Source organism: Mytilus trossulus, chromosome 3 (assembly GCF_036588685.1).
Source record: "Mytilus trossulus isolate FHL-02 chromosome 3, PNRI_Mtr1.1.1.hap1, whole genome shotgun sequence".
Taxonomy (NCBI): Eukaryota; Metazoa; Mollusca; class Bivalvia; order Mytilida; family Mytilidae; genus Mytilus; species Mytilus trossulus.
Window position 1 is genome coordinate 85,095,146 of NC_086375.1, and position 16,894 is coordinate 85,112,039.

The 16,894-nt window shown below is 31.4% G+C and overlaps 1 protein-coding gene across 1 annotated transcript; it reads left to right on the forward strand.

Annotated features, from left to right (window-relative positions):
* The first annotated feature begins 431 nt into the window (after positions 1 to 431).
* Positions 432 to 10,427, forward strand: LOC134712691 (arylacetamide deacetylase-like). The gene is made up of 7 exons (XM_063574481.1): positions 432 to 577; positions 1,054 to 1,193; positions 2,454 to 2,564; positions 4,019 to 4,138; positions 6,789 to 6,852; positions 8,532 to 8,653; positions 9,280 to 10,427. Exons 5-7 carry the CDS (start codon positions 6,806 to 6,808, stop codon positions 9,930 to 9,932), a joined length of 822 nt encoding a protein of 273 aa, XP_063430551.1. The 5' UTR covers positions 432 to 577; positions 1,054 to 1,193; positions 2,454 to 2,564; positions 4,019 to 4,138; positions 6,789 to 6,805; the 3' UTR covers positions 9,933 to 10,427.
* Positions 10,428 to 16,894: the final 6,467 nt, after the last annotated feature.

A 16,894-nucleotide genomic window follows, 5' to 3' on the forward strand; every position in this document is an offset into this window, starting at 1 on the left:
CCTTAAAAATTGTGCATTTTTTTATTCAGAAATAACTCATATTTATCAAATGTTCATGCATTGAGGAAAATACGTCATTTTTTGCTGCATGTTTATCAAAATAAAAAAAAATCCTCTATTTACAGTTTTATAAAATTTGGGTCACATAATCTCCCTGCAAAATGAAACAAATTGCTGTTTTGAAAAATAGGGGTCCATGAACTCGTTTTCAAATTAAATCAGTTTGAATGATAAAAATCTCTGAAAAATGCATCTTTTCCCGATATGTCACAGTTTGACGTCGCGAAAATAACATTTTACGTTAGCAACGTCATTACCTCCCCTGTAACTGTATCGTATGTCCTTAATGCATCTACAGTATATTTATATTTAGATCATGTTATTTAAGTAAAAAACGAAGTATGAATGCAGCTCTGGATGCTACTTGGCAGTTGCAATAAGCAATTCGTTTTTAACCTTGAACGAAATATCATCTGTCGTATTACTATTACACTCGTAAATTACACATTTACACAAGTATGTCGCAACACATGTGTGCTTAAAGCTGATAAGTTTTGAAAAAACTTATATCTTTTTGGTAAGTACGTTTTATTATAAAATATTTTAGTGACCCTTTTTTTCTTTATATGTTAAAAATGTGGGAAACGCATACACTATAACTTATACACAGAAATGTATACTGGATAATTTTCACATAATAATACAAACAGTTGATGTTTATTTGACACACGAAAACAATCAAAAAAGAAATACAACCGTCGTAATGTGTTTAATAAATACCAAGCATCCACACATTACAATTATATACATGATATACAAAATGAAAAATAACTTTGCATAATTTCTGATTAAAATGTAATCGTGCATTTACAAATCTAGTGACCGCTTCATTAATATGTCGTAAACATGATTTACGCAATGATTTTGCGTGTTTGAGAAATTATGTGTGAATTTGTTTCATACTCAACGGTCAGTACCTCGATCGTATACAGATAAATTATATTTAGTTTTTAAGCGTATTTGTTTTGTTTTCATTATGATTTTATTTCACAGAAAAAATGAAATCTTGGCTGACATGTACAGTTATAATACTTTGCATTGCTTACTATTTATACATACCAATTCCGGAAAACGCAGCTGAACCATGGAAACAACGATTTACATACTCTACACTTAAAGTTATAAATGATGTGGTAAGTTGTAGTCCAGCCTTACGAGTAAAACAAAACAATGTTTCATTTTGTTATAATAGAAAGTTCTATACGTATGATTTTAAAACAGCATGGGAAAGGACACCAGAGCTAGTAATACTAGTAGTATAACAAATAAGGATTAATTCGTATTCAGAAATCTTTTTTAGTTATTAATGTTGATATGAACATTTAAAGGACATTATGAAAAGAGGCAAAATACATCCATGCAAACTTCACAAGTCAAACTGAAACTAAATATATTAAAGCTAAGGCAGAATTTGGGTTGATAAAAAAGTAAGATAACAAAAATATCGAACTCCAAGGAAATACAAAACGGAAAGTCCCTTATCAAATGGCAATATCAAAAGCTCAAACACATCAAACGAATAGAAAATATTTGAAATGGTACAACAATTTCTTGTGTGTAGAACATGGTTAATCAAACCTTGTTTTATAGCTTGCAAAACCTCTCACAGTCGCATCAGAAATACTAGTTTATAATATCAAAATAAAGGTACATCAGTCAATATTGTGTTATAATCTTAATCACTTTCCAAACAAACATTGATATCTCATTGTATCAAATCAATTGGCAATTATTGTATAATAAAGCAAACATTATATATGGCAATGTCACATCATATATTGATATAGAGGCAACTATCGTTCTATAACTGTTAGGTCAGAAACCGTTTTGTAAGTGGCAACAGCTAGAATATGCATTATGATATATTGAGTGTAAGCCTAAGGCATCAGTCATTTTGTAAGTGGCCAACTGCTATACAGTGCGTCATAAAAGATTTATAGTTAAAGTCTAGCCATTTTAAAATTAAAAGACGGCTAGACAATGTCGTATACGAAAGTTAAAGCAAGTAGAATTCCAACCGTTCTGTTTGATGTTGGTGGTCTGTTGTACTGTCCAGTATGCTTGGTGGCTCCGGTGATCCTATGAATGTATTATATGTGGAAACACTCCAGTTTTTCTATCTAGGCATATGATAGAATACGACGTATTTGACACGTTTTTTTCGTTAATTTTGCATATATATGCTCTTCGTATTTGATTTGGTCTTACTTATATTCTGTTTTGAGAGAACCTGAATGGAGTAGACTACACGCGCGTCTGTCGTTCCTAGTAATCGGTTTTGTATTTTGATGAGTTTTTTTTTTTATCTACCAACGCTAACATGAGTAAAATATTATAAATACTAAATCACCTGCAACCGATATTTATAATAATAATTATATATCTTATTCCAGGCTAGGATTGCTGGTGTATTGGGATTTTCCAAGATTAATGTAACAAGGAGTGGTTTAGGATTTTATCCATTACTTGACTGGTTAATTTCAAAGCCAATAAAGGATATCAAGGTGAGTTATTAAAAAATAGATACATTTTGATCGTAAATACAATGCTTTTTCTTTTATTTCAAATATGATAAATATGTGAGATGTTGGGTAAACGGCACCCAGACGTCTATCTTATGTACAATTAAAAACTAATAGAATTTTTTTTTCATTAATGATTTTGAAGAAAAATTAAACCGCATTACAACTAAATATGTATATAATTAATTACTTTTAAACGGATATTTTTCTAGTTTCACAGATGATAGCGTTTATGTGCAAAATTTCGTTACAACAATCCTGTCCATTTCACCCGAATGTGACCTTCCGAATTAGGCAAATTAACATGTTTGTACATTATAAGCAATACAACAGTTGCCATATGTCTCGCTGGTCACCAGTCTTTGGTGGGTTTCATATTGCCAAGTGCTAAGTTTTCTATGATTGTTTTCTTTACAATTGTTTGTTTGTCTTTTTTAGCCACGTCGTTATCTGTTTATTATCCGCCTATTGAATTTGAATATCCCGTTCGTATCTTTCGCCTCTCTTCTATAATCTGTATGCAGTCAGTTACACACACCTAAATATTTTCTACAGAAGAAATACTGTTTCAGAATATTATTTCGATTTTGAATTTGTATTATGGCGGAACTTCTAGTTCATGACACACTTGTTGAATGAGTAACAATATATTTGATTTGTTGAGTAAACAGATGAGTTGAGTAAGTTAGTGGAACGATACTTTCAAAATTGTTTTATTAAGTTTATTCCAACTGCCTCACTTCACTCTATTGAAAAATTAACCACGAAAAACTAATTACATTTTGCGACAAATTATATGTAAAAATGTGACCATCAATGATAAATATTTATTTTGTTGCATGCACGAATGAGTATGTGACATTAACCCTATCGACGCACCCGGTTTTGCTAGTCTAAGCGTCCATCCTTATTTGGGGTTTGTTAAACATTAGGTCGTATATTCACACAAAATATATAGGCATTGGTCATCGGTAAACTATTGTTGGCCATAACCTTGTCTATTTTTTAAACGGATTTTAATTTATTTCTGAATGGTAACTTATTTTCAAAATTTCAATGTGTATCTCTTGATCTCAGTTATATTTTTGGGTCTAAAACAGAGGATGAAATATACCAAAAAGACATTCAAATTGATAAGTAGAAAATAAACTTATTTTCCCATGTCAAAAGAAGTCAAACAACAATTAACAGAACACAACATAGAAAACTAACCACAGGGGATATCGGACCCTGCTAAAAACTGAGGATGATTTATCAATATCTATTTAAATTTAAATTGTCTGGCTTTAAGTAAAATGACAATTCAATGATTTCAAAAAGATCTTAAAATTTCTCGAAATATTTTGAGGACAGTAACATCTATATATATGCGGTATCTTTTTTCTGTCTTGTTTTGATTAAAGAGATAATATTTTTGATATTTTTATTTGTAATAGCTAGTAGATGATGTATTTGATGGAGTTAAAGACGTTTATACTATCCAAGAACATCTAAAGCAAAACTGACACCCGCTGTTATATATTTCCATGGTGGTGGCTGGGTGTTTTTAGATGCAGGTATGTTAATAGTTCATTACATGTGTATATTGAACCACAGATGGTATGATTACACTCGTCTTCCCTAGACAAGGGTTACAATCCACTCCGTTCTGTCCACGGAGTGGATTGTAACCTTTGGTTAGCGAAGATAGTTTATACACCTCTGGTAAATAAATTTGAAAGATTTATTGAGAAAATCTTAATATAAATCCCTCTTTTCATGCTCTAGTATTTGAAGATCTGTCGAGAAAACGCATTGTAAGTCACCCTATTCTTCTTATAGTATTAAAAGTCATCTTTGGAAAACAGACGATGTCGGCCCATTAGTCATAATTAAAAATAACTAATACTATATAGAACATGCAATGTAAGTTTTCTATTCATGCTATATAATATATGTTGAGAGACTATGCAATGTAAGTCCCTTCATTCTTTTGATGGTATCTAATGGACTGTTCAGAGAACATAAAATGTAAGTCAATAGTTCATGCTATATTATTTTATATCTCATGCGAGAACATGCAATGTTTATTTCTTTGGCTGTATTCATTTTGCTAGTTTATTATTTAAGATCTGTTGTGATATCATACACCTTCTATATGTGCCTGTTTCTAGTCTTGAGCCTGTACTTCCGTGGTTGTCGTTGGCTCATGTTTGGGACGTACATTGTATATTCTGTCACAAGATCATCAAATAAAAAGCATAATTATCTTGTAGTATCAAAAGATCATAACAAAATCATGAAAAAGGACTGCTCTCACACTACATCTTTGATATAGTATAAATAGGGGATTTAATATTGCGAAATACCTAAAGATGTTATTTGAATATTATGTCATGAAAAGTGGTCTTCGTATACATGTCTGTCAACTGATGTGTTTTTAAATACTACAATATGAATAGAGTGACTTTTATTGCATTCTCTCAAAACAGCAAAAAATAAGTATATGATTTAAACGCCCTGTCAGAGAGGAAGATTGAGTTCTTGCTCTTTGGATGAAATGAAAAAAGAAATTGAAACACACCATTTTCGCTATAATTGCCAAGTCTCTAAAATGACCAAATGATTTAGAAGGTAATCAATAACTTTGCTCATACTGAGACATAGTATAGAACTATTTTGTTTTCACTAAGGTTAAAAGTGGATAATATGAGACAATATTTAGTTAAATATAACATGTAACAGGGAACAAATATTTTCTCAAACTTGAATTTTGTTTTTTTTTGGTTATTTTTTTATTCTATTTACTCACCCATACTTGGTTTTTGTTCATTTGATTTACATTTATGGATATAACATGTTATAACGACTTACATGTTCAATAAGAATATTTTATGTTTGCAACAAAGAAACATCATTTCTATGTTGAGAACAAAGTGTTATATTATTTGTAAAAGAAAGCCACACTTGAAGATTAATTTAACATTAAAAAAACAAGTGACCAATGGTTTCTTCGCCAAGTGTACAAAAAAAACATTACTTGGAATCTTTTCATTCAATTCTGCACAAAAAGTATTAGTTGCTTTGCAAAAAATTGTATTGAAAGGTTTTATATAAAATTGAGAAAGGAAATGGGGAATGTGTCAAAGAGACAACAACCCAACCGTAGAAAAAAACAACAGCAGAGGGTCACCAACAGGTCTTCAATGAAGCGAGAAATTTCCGCACCGGAGGCGTCCTTCAGCCGGCCCCTTATCAAATATATACTAGTTCAGTGATAATGAACGCCATACTAATTTCCAAATTGTACACAAGAAACTAAAATTAAAATAATACAAGACTAAAAAAGGCTAGAGACTCCTGAATTGGGACAGGCGCAAAAATGTGACGGGGTTAAACATGTTTGTGAGATTCCAACCCTCCCCCTATACCTCTAGCCAATGTAGAAAAGTAAACGCATAACAATACGCACATTAAAATTCAGTTCAAGAGAAGTCCGAGTCTGATGTCAGAAGATGTAACCAAAGAAAATAAACAAAATGACAATAATACATAAATAACAACAGACTACTAGCAGTTAACTGACATGCCAGCTTCAGACTTCAATTAAACTGACTGAAAGATCATGATTTCATCATTTGAACATACTCATCTGCTTGATATTTTGGTTATCACAAAATATTCTAAACATCACTTCGTATCAATAACCAGCCGCAGCAGTTTTTCCCATTTCGGAAATTCTACTTTTGATAGTTTAATATTTCACTTTTCTATAACTAAAGTCAGGAATAGGAGATTTGACTTGTTTAAGCTTTTGATTTAGACATTTGCCGTTGTGTATTTGCCTTGGCGTATTTTTTTTTTGTGATTTTACTTTTTTTTACAAAGTTGGCTTTCACATTTGACAGAATTTGTCTTTGAGAAAGTATCACTAGTTTGTGTGTCTCCATCCCTTGCTTTAAACAGGTGTCCTTTATGTGACTTGATTTGTTTTCTCTCAATCGATTTTTGACTTTCGAACAGCGGTATACTACTGTTGCCTTTATTCAGTGTCCAACATAAATATATTCTTTCCGAGACAGTGTTTACCAATTACCTTCATTATAAGGTTATGATTAATGAAAGATTGAACTTTTACGGTTGATTTTTGTTTTTTATCCTGGGAATTCTTAGTTCGAGTAGTCAAATTTAATTACGTGATGAAAATGCGTGTAATGTCTTTTTCAGATAAATATGAAAATGTAATGGAAAGATTGTCAACTACCACTCAGTTTATCACAATATTCGTTGAGTAAGTATAGTGTCATCATCTAACACAACATAATTATTCAATTAAATCATTCAGGTTTTAGGTATGAAAAAAGTAAAATCACAAAATACTGAACTCAGAGGAAAATCAATACAGAAAGTCCATAATCACATGGCAAGATCAAATAACAAAACGCATCAAAAACGAATAGACAAGAACTGTCACATTCCTGACTTGGTACAGGCATTTTCAAATGTAGAAAATGGTGAATTTAGAAATCAATTATGTTTAGCTTGTAATTCTATCTAAAATAGGAAAGAATATAAAATTTTCAAAATAATTATCAAAAAGCGATCACACTTTATCATTATTTGGGTTTAAAAACATAGAGAAGGGACAATATTACCAGATAAGAGACAGTAAATGAAAAAAAAAACATCTTGCACATTTGAATAGAATTGAAAATCGAAATGGGGAATGTGTCAAATAGACAACAACCCGACCAAAGAGCAGACAACATCCGAAGACCAACAATGGGTCTTCAAAGCAGCGAGAAACTCCAGCACCCGGAGGCGTGCTTCAGCTGGCCCCTTAACAAAAATGTATACTAGTTCAGTGACAATGGACGTTATACTAAACTTCAAACTATACACAAGAAACTAAAATCAAAACTCATGCAAGTCTTACAAGTACCAAAGGCTTCAGACAGGCACAAAAATGCGGCGGGGTTAAACATATTTTTTTAGACCTCAACCCTCCCCCTATACCACTAGACAATGTAGAAAAAACAAACACACAACAATACGGACAGTAATAGCCAGTTAAAAAGAAATAAAAAAAAACTAAACAAAATGACAATGATACATAAATTAACAAAGGACTACTAGCAGTAACTGACATTTCAGCTCAATACCTTAGATAAACTGATTGAAAAAGTATGTCTTTATCATATGAATTTCAAGTACAATCCGGCCTGTTAGGGGTTTTGTATTATACCATCATGAAATATATGAGAAAATAATAACCCGTATCGTGACAACAGTCCTCTTTTCAGTAAATGTTAGTATATGTTTATAGAAATCTGTAACAGAGACATTTATTCTGCATCATAGCTTGATTTACATTTCGTAATTGACAACTATTATCGTTTGCGAAAAAAGTTTCACGGCAAAAAAGATGATTTCAGCTTCCAAATGGTGAACTTTCCATTTCAATGCAGTTACATTCTATGCAGCATGGATATGCATATGGAGTATATATCTCCGAATTGATACGATTTTCTAATCATAATCTATTTAATAGAGGGTTGCTGCTTACATAGAAAATATTGAACAAAAAGTTCAAAGTGGTTAAGATGAGATCGTCCATTCAAAAAAATTACAGATCATTTCTTCGAAAAATGTACAGTCATTCATCACGAGTTGGTAAGCCGATTTTGAATATTTGTATCATCTACAATTAACTTATCCAAGTGTGTTCTTACATGTGCAAGATAGTGGGTGACACAGGATGTGCTTACCCTTTTGGAGCGCTTGAACTTTCGGTTGAGTGTATTGCTCAGCTTAAGTTTTCTATGTCTTGTTTTGTGTACTATTGATGTTTTTTTTTTCATTTTTCGTTTTGGCCTATGAGTGGTTTTTTTCAACTTAATGAGTTTGAAAATCCGTTTAGTATCGTTTGCCTTTTTGTAATAATGATACATCTTTCTTACCTTTTTGAAGATATAGAAAAGCGCCGGAACACATTTTCCCTGCTGCCTTTGACGATTGTGTAAAGGCAACACTTTACTTACTGCAAAAAGGAGAGAACCATGGAGTTGATTCTAAAAGAATTGGTTTAGCAGGTAAATTGTAATAAAACTGGAAGCTTCTTATCCTCTTTGAAAAATTTCCCAAAGTTAGAAAATTCTAAAGAAAAAGGATACAGATGGATGCTTTCAAATTATAATTTGTTACTACCTGACAATCTCTCTTTTCTCACAAACGCTAACAGTGATATCAATGTTATAATCGCGTTACAAATGTACGCTTTTGTATGCCTAAATTATTCGGGCATCTTTTGCAAGGATGTCCTATTCCCATTAAAAGTCTCTGTTTAATCGATTTACTGTATTTGAACTGCACCAGATGCTAATTGTGACAAGTACATGTAATTTCTCCTGAAAAATCCTTGAGGCTCAAATATATAAAATTTTAAAAACCTTATACTCATGTTGAATAGGTAATAACACGAACATATTCATGCAACTCCCTCAGTTTCTTTTATTTGTAATGTGTATCATCTTGACGGATTTTATGAGATTTGGATCATGGCCAACCACAGCTGCTTCTAATTAAGCAATACAATTAAATATTCACTTTTAAGAAAATGAATAGAATTTTTCAAAAAAATATTTAGTTAAACAGAAATTTGAAGCTATGAATGATTAATGTTTTTTTTTAAATGCTGATGATTTTTTCTTCCGAACAGGCGACAGTGCAGGTGGTAATCTAGCAATGGCTGTCTCGTTGAAGATAGGAGAGCAACAATTAAAGTTACCTCCTTTGCGGTTCCAAGTGCTTATCTACCCAACATTACAAGCTTTAGATTTAACTTTATCGTCATTCGAAGAATTTGATATTCCTGCAAGACAAGAATGTACCCTTGTCACAAAAGGGTTGATGATATTTTGGTTAAATATGTACGCGTTTGGTCATTTAAACTACACCGATTCGTTTGTCAACAATAGCCACGTGACAAGTGCAACAAAGAAAAGGTATAGAAAATTGGTTGATCCGAAACTTCTTCCAGAAAAATATCAAACTGTTCCAAATGATGACGTAGAAAGTTCTATTCCAAATGTGCAAAAAGTTGAGAAAATACTTCTTAATCCATATTATGCGCCTTTAATGATGACAGACAGGCAATTGAAAACCTTACCAAAAACTCTAATCATGACCTGCGATCTTGACGGATTAAGAGATGAGGGCTATATTTTAGCAGCTAGGATGAGAAACATCGGTCATGATGTAAAACATGAAAATTATAAAGGAATGGATCATGGATTTATCTGGTTTTCATACTATGATGCTTTTAAAGAAGGAAATACTAACTTCTCTTCATATGTCAAGAATAACATGTAACTTTGTTTAGGAATGACCAGTATTGAAGATGGGCTAGAAATAATTTTGATTATAATTAGTGTGACAATTGTGTGATGCAATATATTGTTGAATTGTGTATTTGTATGTATGCTTTTGTGCTTTATATGAAACGTTTGATAGAAGCTTTTGTTTTTTTGTTAATTCAATTATGATACGAGAATGCAAAACAAGACTTTAAAGCGAGGTCAAAATGGAATGATGAATGTTGTGGTGATGGAATTTGAGATAAATGATGGCCCTAAAAATAATTATTATTTTTTAAATTTGTTGTGTCCAAAAAACTAAAAATATCATTAAAAAAAAACTCTCAGTAGACAAAATATTTTTAATAGCAACAGTTTAAACTCTCCTTGGGAAAGTTTGCCGTATAATTAACTTGGCTAATTACTTTATGTCACCTTTGTTCATATATGATCATAGAGCTCAATATGTATTCATTTATATAAATATAAGTGTTCCTGTTGGAGGCAGATACATTTTTTGTAATAAAAGGCGATTTGGACGCATTAGATTTATTTAGAGTTTATTTTTATTATAAAATAGAGATGTGATATGATTGCAAATGTAACAACTATTTTCGTTTATAGCTTTAGAGTACTGATTTTAATTTGGATATGCTTCGGGGCTGGGGGACATAAATTGTGCATACTACTCAGTTTTGATAGTGTTTGTGAACATTCACTTTAAATTAAAATGAAGTGAAAATCCTCAATCTGGTTTGATAATTCAAGGTACTATAGGTTGCATTTCTGTAAATATAGACAATGCAATTTCCCATAGGAACTTCCTTTGCGGCTAACCTGTAAAACTTTTACTATGAAGTTCGGAGAAAAAAATACATCCTAGAATGGAAAGTTCATATGTCTTTCTATTTTATTCAAAGGTCAAAACATATGGCTGCGCGTCATATTTTAAAACAACATGTGTATGCTCTGAACGTGTTAGAGTTTAAACTTATATAGACAATAATAGTGCATTGACTTGACATATCAACGATATAAGGATGAGGCTTAGAAACAGGGAAAGCGAGTCTATGCCGAGCTTTTCCCCCGTTTCGTGCCGAATCCTTATATCGTTGATATGTCAAGTCAATGCACTATTATTGTCTTTATACTGCAATCTAAAAAAACATTTTCAATTGTTGTTTAATGTGTTAATTTTATTATTTGATTTAAATATTGGGAAACTCCCCTTTTATGAAAAGGCCTTATACCATGCAGGCGGAGAAATATACAGCACAATGAAATGTTCATTTCCTAATGCAACCCTTAATCGATGTAAGTGAAATATATTTTTTCTAAAAATTGTAAAAGAAATAAGTTTGAGTCGTTGTATACATTGGAAACAAGAACAGGTTGAATAGGTCGTATGAATAATTAATTACAATTTCGGTAATTCCCGTTTAAATATTCATGAGAAAAAGTGATATCAGGTCAGTGACTGTATATGACATAGAAATATACAGTCAACGCATTTTGACTGCTCAAATAGAACGAATGCAGTATAAACTAAATTATATAATTCACCTACATTTACTTTTTGCCTACTTCCGAATTCATTTTTCATCGCAATATTATGTGTTTATACTGGTCACAGTCCCTAATCATGTCTCTATGAGATGAAACATCGACATCATACATGGGAACCAGTACGCTAATGAATTAAGAATGAAAATTATATATCTCTCCAAAAAAACTTGTTTTGAGAAACAGCTGTATTGACAAAGTGCAACCTTTAAAGTGAAATCATAAATGTCGCTGATACATTATTACGCCTAGGTTTTAGCGTAAGAGTCAACTTATCCGGAAACAATTGAACGAGGGACGAAGGATACCAAATGGACAGTCAAACTCATAAATCAAAAATAAACTGACAACGCCATGGCTAAAAATGAAAAAGACAAACAATAGTACACATGACACAACCTAGTAAACTAAAGAATAAACAACACGAACCCCACCAAAAACTAGGGGTGATCTCAGGTACTCCTGTAGGGTAAGCAGATCCTGCTCCTGGCAGATCCTGGTGCATTAGGCAAAATTGAATTGCGCTTTATTCACCAAAATTGTACATGTTCTAACGGATTTTTTTTTTTAAATTATTTTTTGAAATAATTCTTTGTTGTTCAGAAGTATGATAATCAAAAGCACAGAATGTGGCAACTTATACAAGCCCGACATTTGATACAAAATATCATAAACTTAGTTTGCAGTCAATTTGACATCTCTTTTCTATCTATCACAAAAAGATTGTTCTTTTTAAAATTTTAATGAATGGATAGAAATGTGAAAAGTAAATTTCTAACAGAATTTTATAATTTGGCTATGCGTTTTTTACTAAAAAATTAATACAGTTTTGAAAACTGTTATAGAAGGATAAATTGATCAGGGAGACACAAGATCTTAAAGTGTTTCAGCAAAAGATGAAACTGTCAGTTGTCTTTTTAAATGAGGTATTGCCTTTGAAATGACATTTTTACCGTCTTTTTTTTTCTGTTTTTGGTAAAAACTAAAGAAGATGGGGAGAATCTGTGAACAAATAAAATATCAACATTATATGAGTAAAAATATGTGTAAAAAAATAAATTTTCGTCATGTATTGTATTTACATAACTGTGAACAAATAAAATATCAACATTATATGAGTAAAAATATGAGTAAAAAATGATTTTCGTCATGTATTGTAGTTACATTATTATAAGTGACCATTGGTAAAGGTACATATAGACTACATAGAGCGAAACTGGTTCTTATAGGTTTCTTGTTAATTAAGTCAGGGACTTTATAGCCTTCCATGCGATATGGGTATAGCTCATTGTTGATCATGGTACGATATTCTTAAGTTTTGAACAGCCACATATCTGGTCTATGGAGGATGGTTGTCCAATTAATACCACATCTCTATTTTCATATATATCATATGATTTAAATGAAAAAAAGAACAAAAGAACACTAGGCAACAATATGTTAATACAATATATCAAAACAAGTCATATAATATTATAAATCGTCCATGAAAGGTTCAATAAATAAGATATTTTTGATTCCTATTAAACGGATTTACTATTGGTATTTGTATCAACAGATGTACCACTTTTGCTTTCTGGTTTGCTTCCTTTTGAATCATCTTTGGAAAATTTACGACAAACCAAAGTATCGATGACATGTCTGCGAAATTTGCGATGGAAAAAGGCATATATAATTGGATTTGTCACATGATTTAAAACGTATGTCCGTGAGAACAACTCAATTGTCAAACTTTTCGACTGTGTGAGTCTTGTCCTGTCCAAATGTTTTCCGAAGGCTTTTATTGCTATAATAGGTATATTGCTGACTGCAAAGATAACGCTGATAGTAACTGTTATTTTTGTCATCTTAACAGAAAGGTCTTTTGATTCTTGAACATTTTGTTCATACCAATATACAACTCTTTCTTTTCCCTTTGAAAATACAGTTTTCTTGCCATTAAGGAGTACAGTATAACGAGAGTAAAAAGGCACAATATGAAATATGCTACTAGAAGATAATCGTGTACAGATTCATACGTTGTATTACTAGAGTTCACTGGGCAATGATAGGCGGTAAGATTTGGCGTTAATTTTAACTCAATGGTAGGCTGTAACATAACATCTTGAATGGAAAATTATAATCCAATAACGATACATCCAAGTACGAAATATTTGATATTTTTAAGGTTATTTATCGATCGAAAGGTATACAGATTTGCCGATATCGATGTATCGATAGCACTATCAAAAGGCTTGAAGAAACCATTACAAGAAATACAAAACTCAGGGTAAATAGTTGACAAGCCCATCTTTCCGTGTACGTAAAATATCGGACAATTCTGCTTATATTAAAAGGTGTACCAGTCATACAAAATAGCTTATCTGTCCATGCCGAACTCCAAATAAGTGTGCTGTAAACTGACTTCCTGTAGGTTTGCCGATAAATCAATAAACAATCAAATTTCCTGGAATTCTAACTAGTAATGTAGTACACAAAAAAACTAAGCTCGGTGTCAATTTTTCAATTTGACCATCATCCATGTGCTTTAAAATCTCCATATTGGTGAACTACGTTATACTATTGTTGGAAATTATTACAACGTAGGAAAAAAATGTCAATGTTTTCTGTTTGTTTTATATATTTTAAGTATTATTAATGAACACATCCGAGTGAAAGATTCATCCTTGATTACAGGATATGTCGAACAAGAATTTATGTTTAACGTTTATTGACCTTGTGTATATACGTGTAATTTTAAGACATTTACGCATTTTTTCATTTTCGGTTTGTTCAGTTATTATTTTTATTATTATTATTTCTTTATTTGACCCCCAACAAAGATATTGTTGAACATAATTAAGTACCAGGAAAATCAATCTGTCAAATCGTGTTTCCAGCCTCACTTTTATTGTTTTTATCCACATCAAATCAAACTTAATATAGATATAGATTAATATGATGTGTCAACTTTGAATAAGGTTGAATATTTTCTCAAATAGAGCATGATCAAAACTATGTCCCTTGAACGTAGAAAAGTCTAAACATTGTGGAAACAACATCCCCTACATCCCCATCAAATGCTCATTTTACTATATTGTAAGATACTAGCATAAAGATAGGTATATAGCATAGCATGGTCCATCCTGGTTCGTTAACAAATCCAATGTTTATGACCCTATTCTGTTAGAAATAATATACTAAGGTAAAAATTAAGTGCACTTTGTGACTTCAATCGCTGTTATGGTATCCTGTCTTCATTAGATGTCCATTTCTCATAATGATTGTACATTGGAAGATTGTATTCTACGTTATGTACATGTGAACATATACATTTTGTTAATGAACCTGCATTGAATTTAAACATCTCTTCACTATGAATTGTATTTAATAAAACCATACGCAATCATGTTCTAAAACTGTTTTTGATGCATTTAGAATTGCAATATAGATTAACATAAACATATCTAACAAGAAAATGCATACCTATGTGGTTGTTTAAATACTTTGAAATGTGATTTATTCATACTTCTAATTAAAAAATGTTTATTATATAACCATCCCAAAAGGGAAATATGGTATGTTTTCTATGCATTTTCGGGGGTTTACATGCGCTAATACATTGTACATACGTTTCTAGACATGGAGACATTGACATAAAAATTGTCTTTAAGAAAAATCATTTAACTATAATGCTTCGAAGATTTGTTGATAACAATGGATACGTCTTTCAAACATAATAAGTCGGAACCAAATCGAAATGCAGTTGAAACAAACAGAATGGGGAAACACATTTCAGAGTGTTCCATTAGCTTGTATCTTTTATTTTGTTCCAATTTACTTTGGTAAAGATACTTTCCATTTATTTGAAATGTTGACAAGTGGTAGGGGTGTCAGAGAAAGGTGAAATTCCGTAAAAGGAAACCTTATCTGATAATGATGGCTCTATAGTTTTGATTAAAGGCAACAATAGTATACCGCTGTTCATAAGTCTTTATTCGGTTGAGAGAAAATAAATCCAAGTTACGAATTAAAACCGAGGGAACCATTTCAAGAATCAAAAGCAAACGAATGAAAATCAGAAACATTCAAGTGTATCAAAAACAAACGCCAACATACATAGAAACTGACTATTTCTCTGACATGGTACAGGATATTTTACTAAGAAAAAATGTTGAACCTGGTGTTAATACAGTACAAACGGATATATTCCTTAAGGGCATACGATACAATTTCGATACCATTATGATTTTTTACGAAAATTTGCATACAGGCTACCCATTGGGCTGGTTAAAGCTTATGTCTCAAATGATTCATTAAGGAGCGCATATTTAAAAAAAAATAATACTTTTACAGTTTGTTTATTCAGATTATTAAATCTTCTGTGAATAATCAAATGAATTAAAGAATTATTTGACACAAAATGATTAAGAGGAAAACAACAAATAGAATACTGAAATTGAGTGAAGGAATGCTTTTATTCAAAATCTTTAATAAAGTAAAGATATTGACGAAGCTTGTCGTATTCAACACCAAATCGGTCTGTAAATACAAGCTGATACTTCACCTAATTTATAAATTGAATCTTAAAGCTATTCTATTGCGTTTGAGAGTGATATAATAAAATCATTTAATATTCTATTTAAATACCAACTTTTTGAACTGAGAATGGTTCATTTCTCTAGGTTGACAAAACATGTGTTAAGGTATCGATTTTACGTATAAAATTATAATCCTGGTACTTTTGATAACTATTTACGCATATGCAAACATTTATGCATCTATTTATCTTTATCTAATACAAATCACTTATTTTCTATTATAGGGACATTCGTCGTATTGACACCAAAGAAACAAGAAAACTTATTATCTAATTTATATGTTTACATTTCAGATATCACACAAAGGATCTGTCTGAAAGACAAGAAAAGGTTTATTGATAAAACATTCATAAAGCTAGCATAACCAGACTTAAGTCTAATGCAGGATTAGGGAGCATTCACTTATTTTTTTTTGTGAGCAGGAGGAGGAGGAGGGGGCTTGGGTAAAAAAAAAAATAGCCTGCATTTTTTTAGATGTAATATTTGTCCTGCCTTTTTATTAACTTTTTTTTCCCGGTGTTTTTTTATGTTAGTTTAATCCTGACAATCTTTACATTATCATATACATTTTGGCAAAATTGCTCATCCTGCTTTTTTCAGATGGTAGCACCCTTATCTGGTTGTTGTTGTACAGCGTTCATTCGCTGATTTTTTTGTCCATATTCAGGACAACAAAAATTGCCAAATAAACAAATATTTAGAGAATGGTTATTTTACTTGAGTTATCATAACGTTTAAATGAATTTTTCAACAGATATGCAAGACGTCGAAAAAAGAAACAACAAAAAAGGTCACCGAGTCCTCTTTCGGCTACATAAGACTCATCAGTGACACT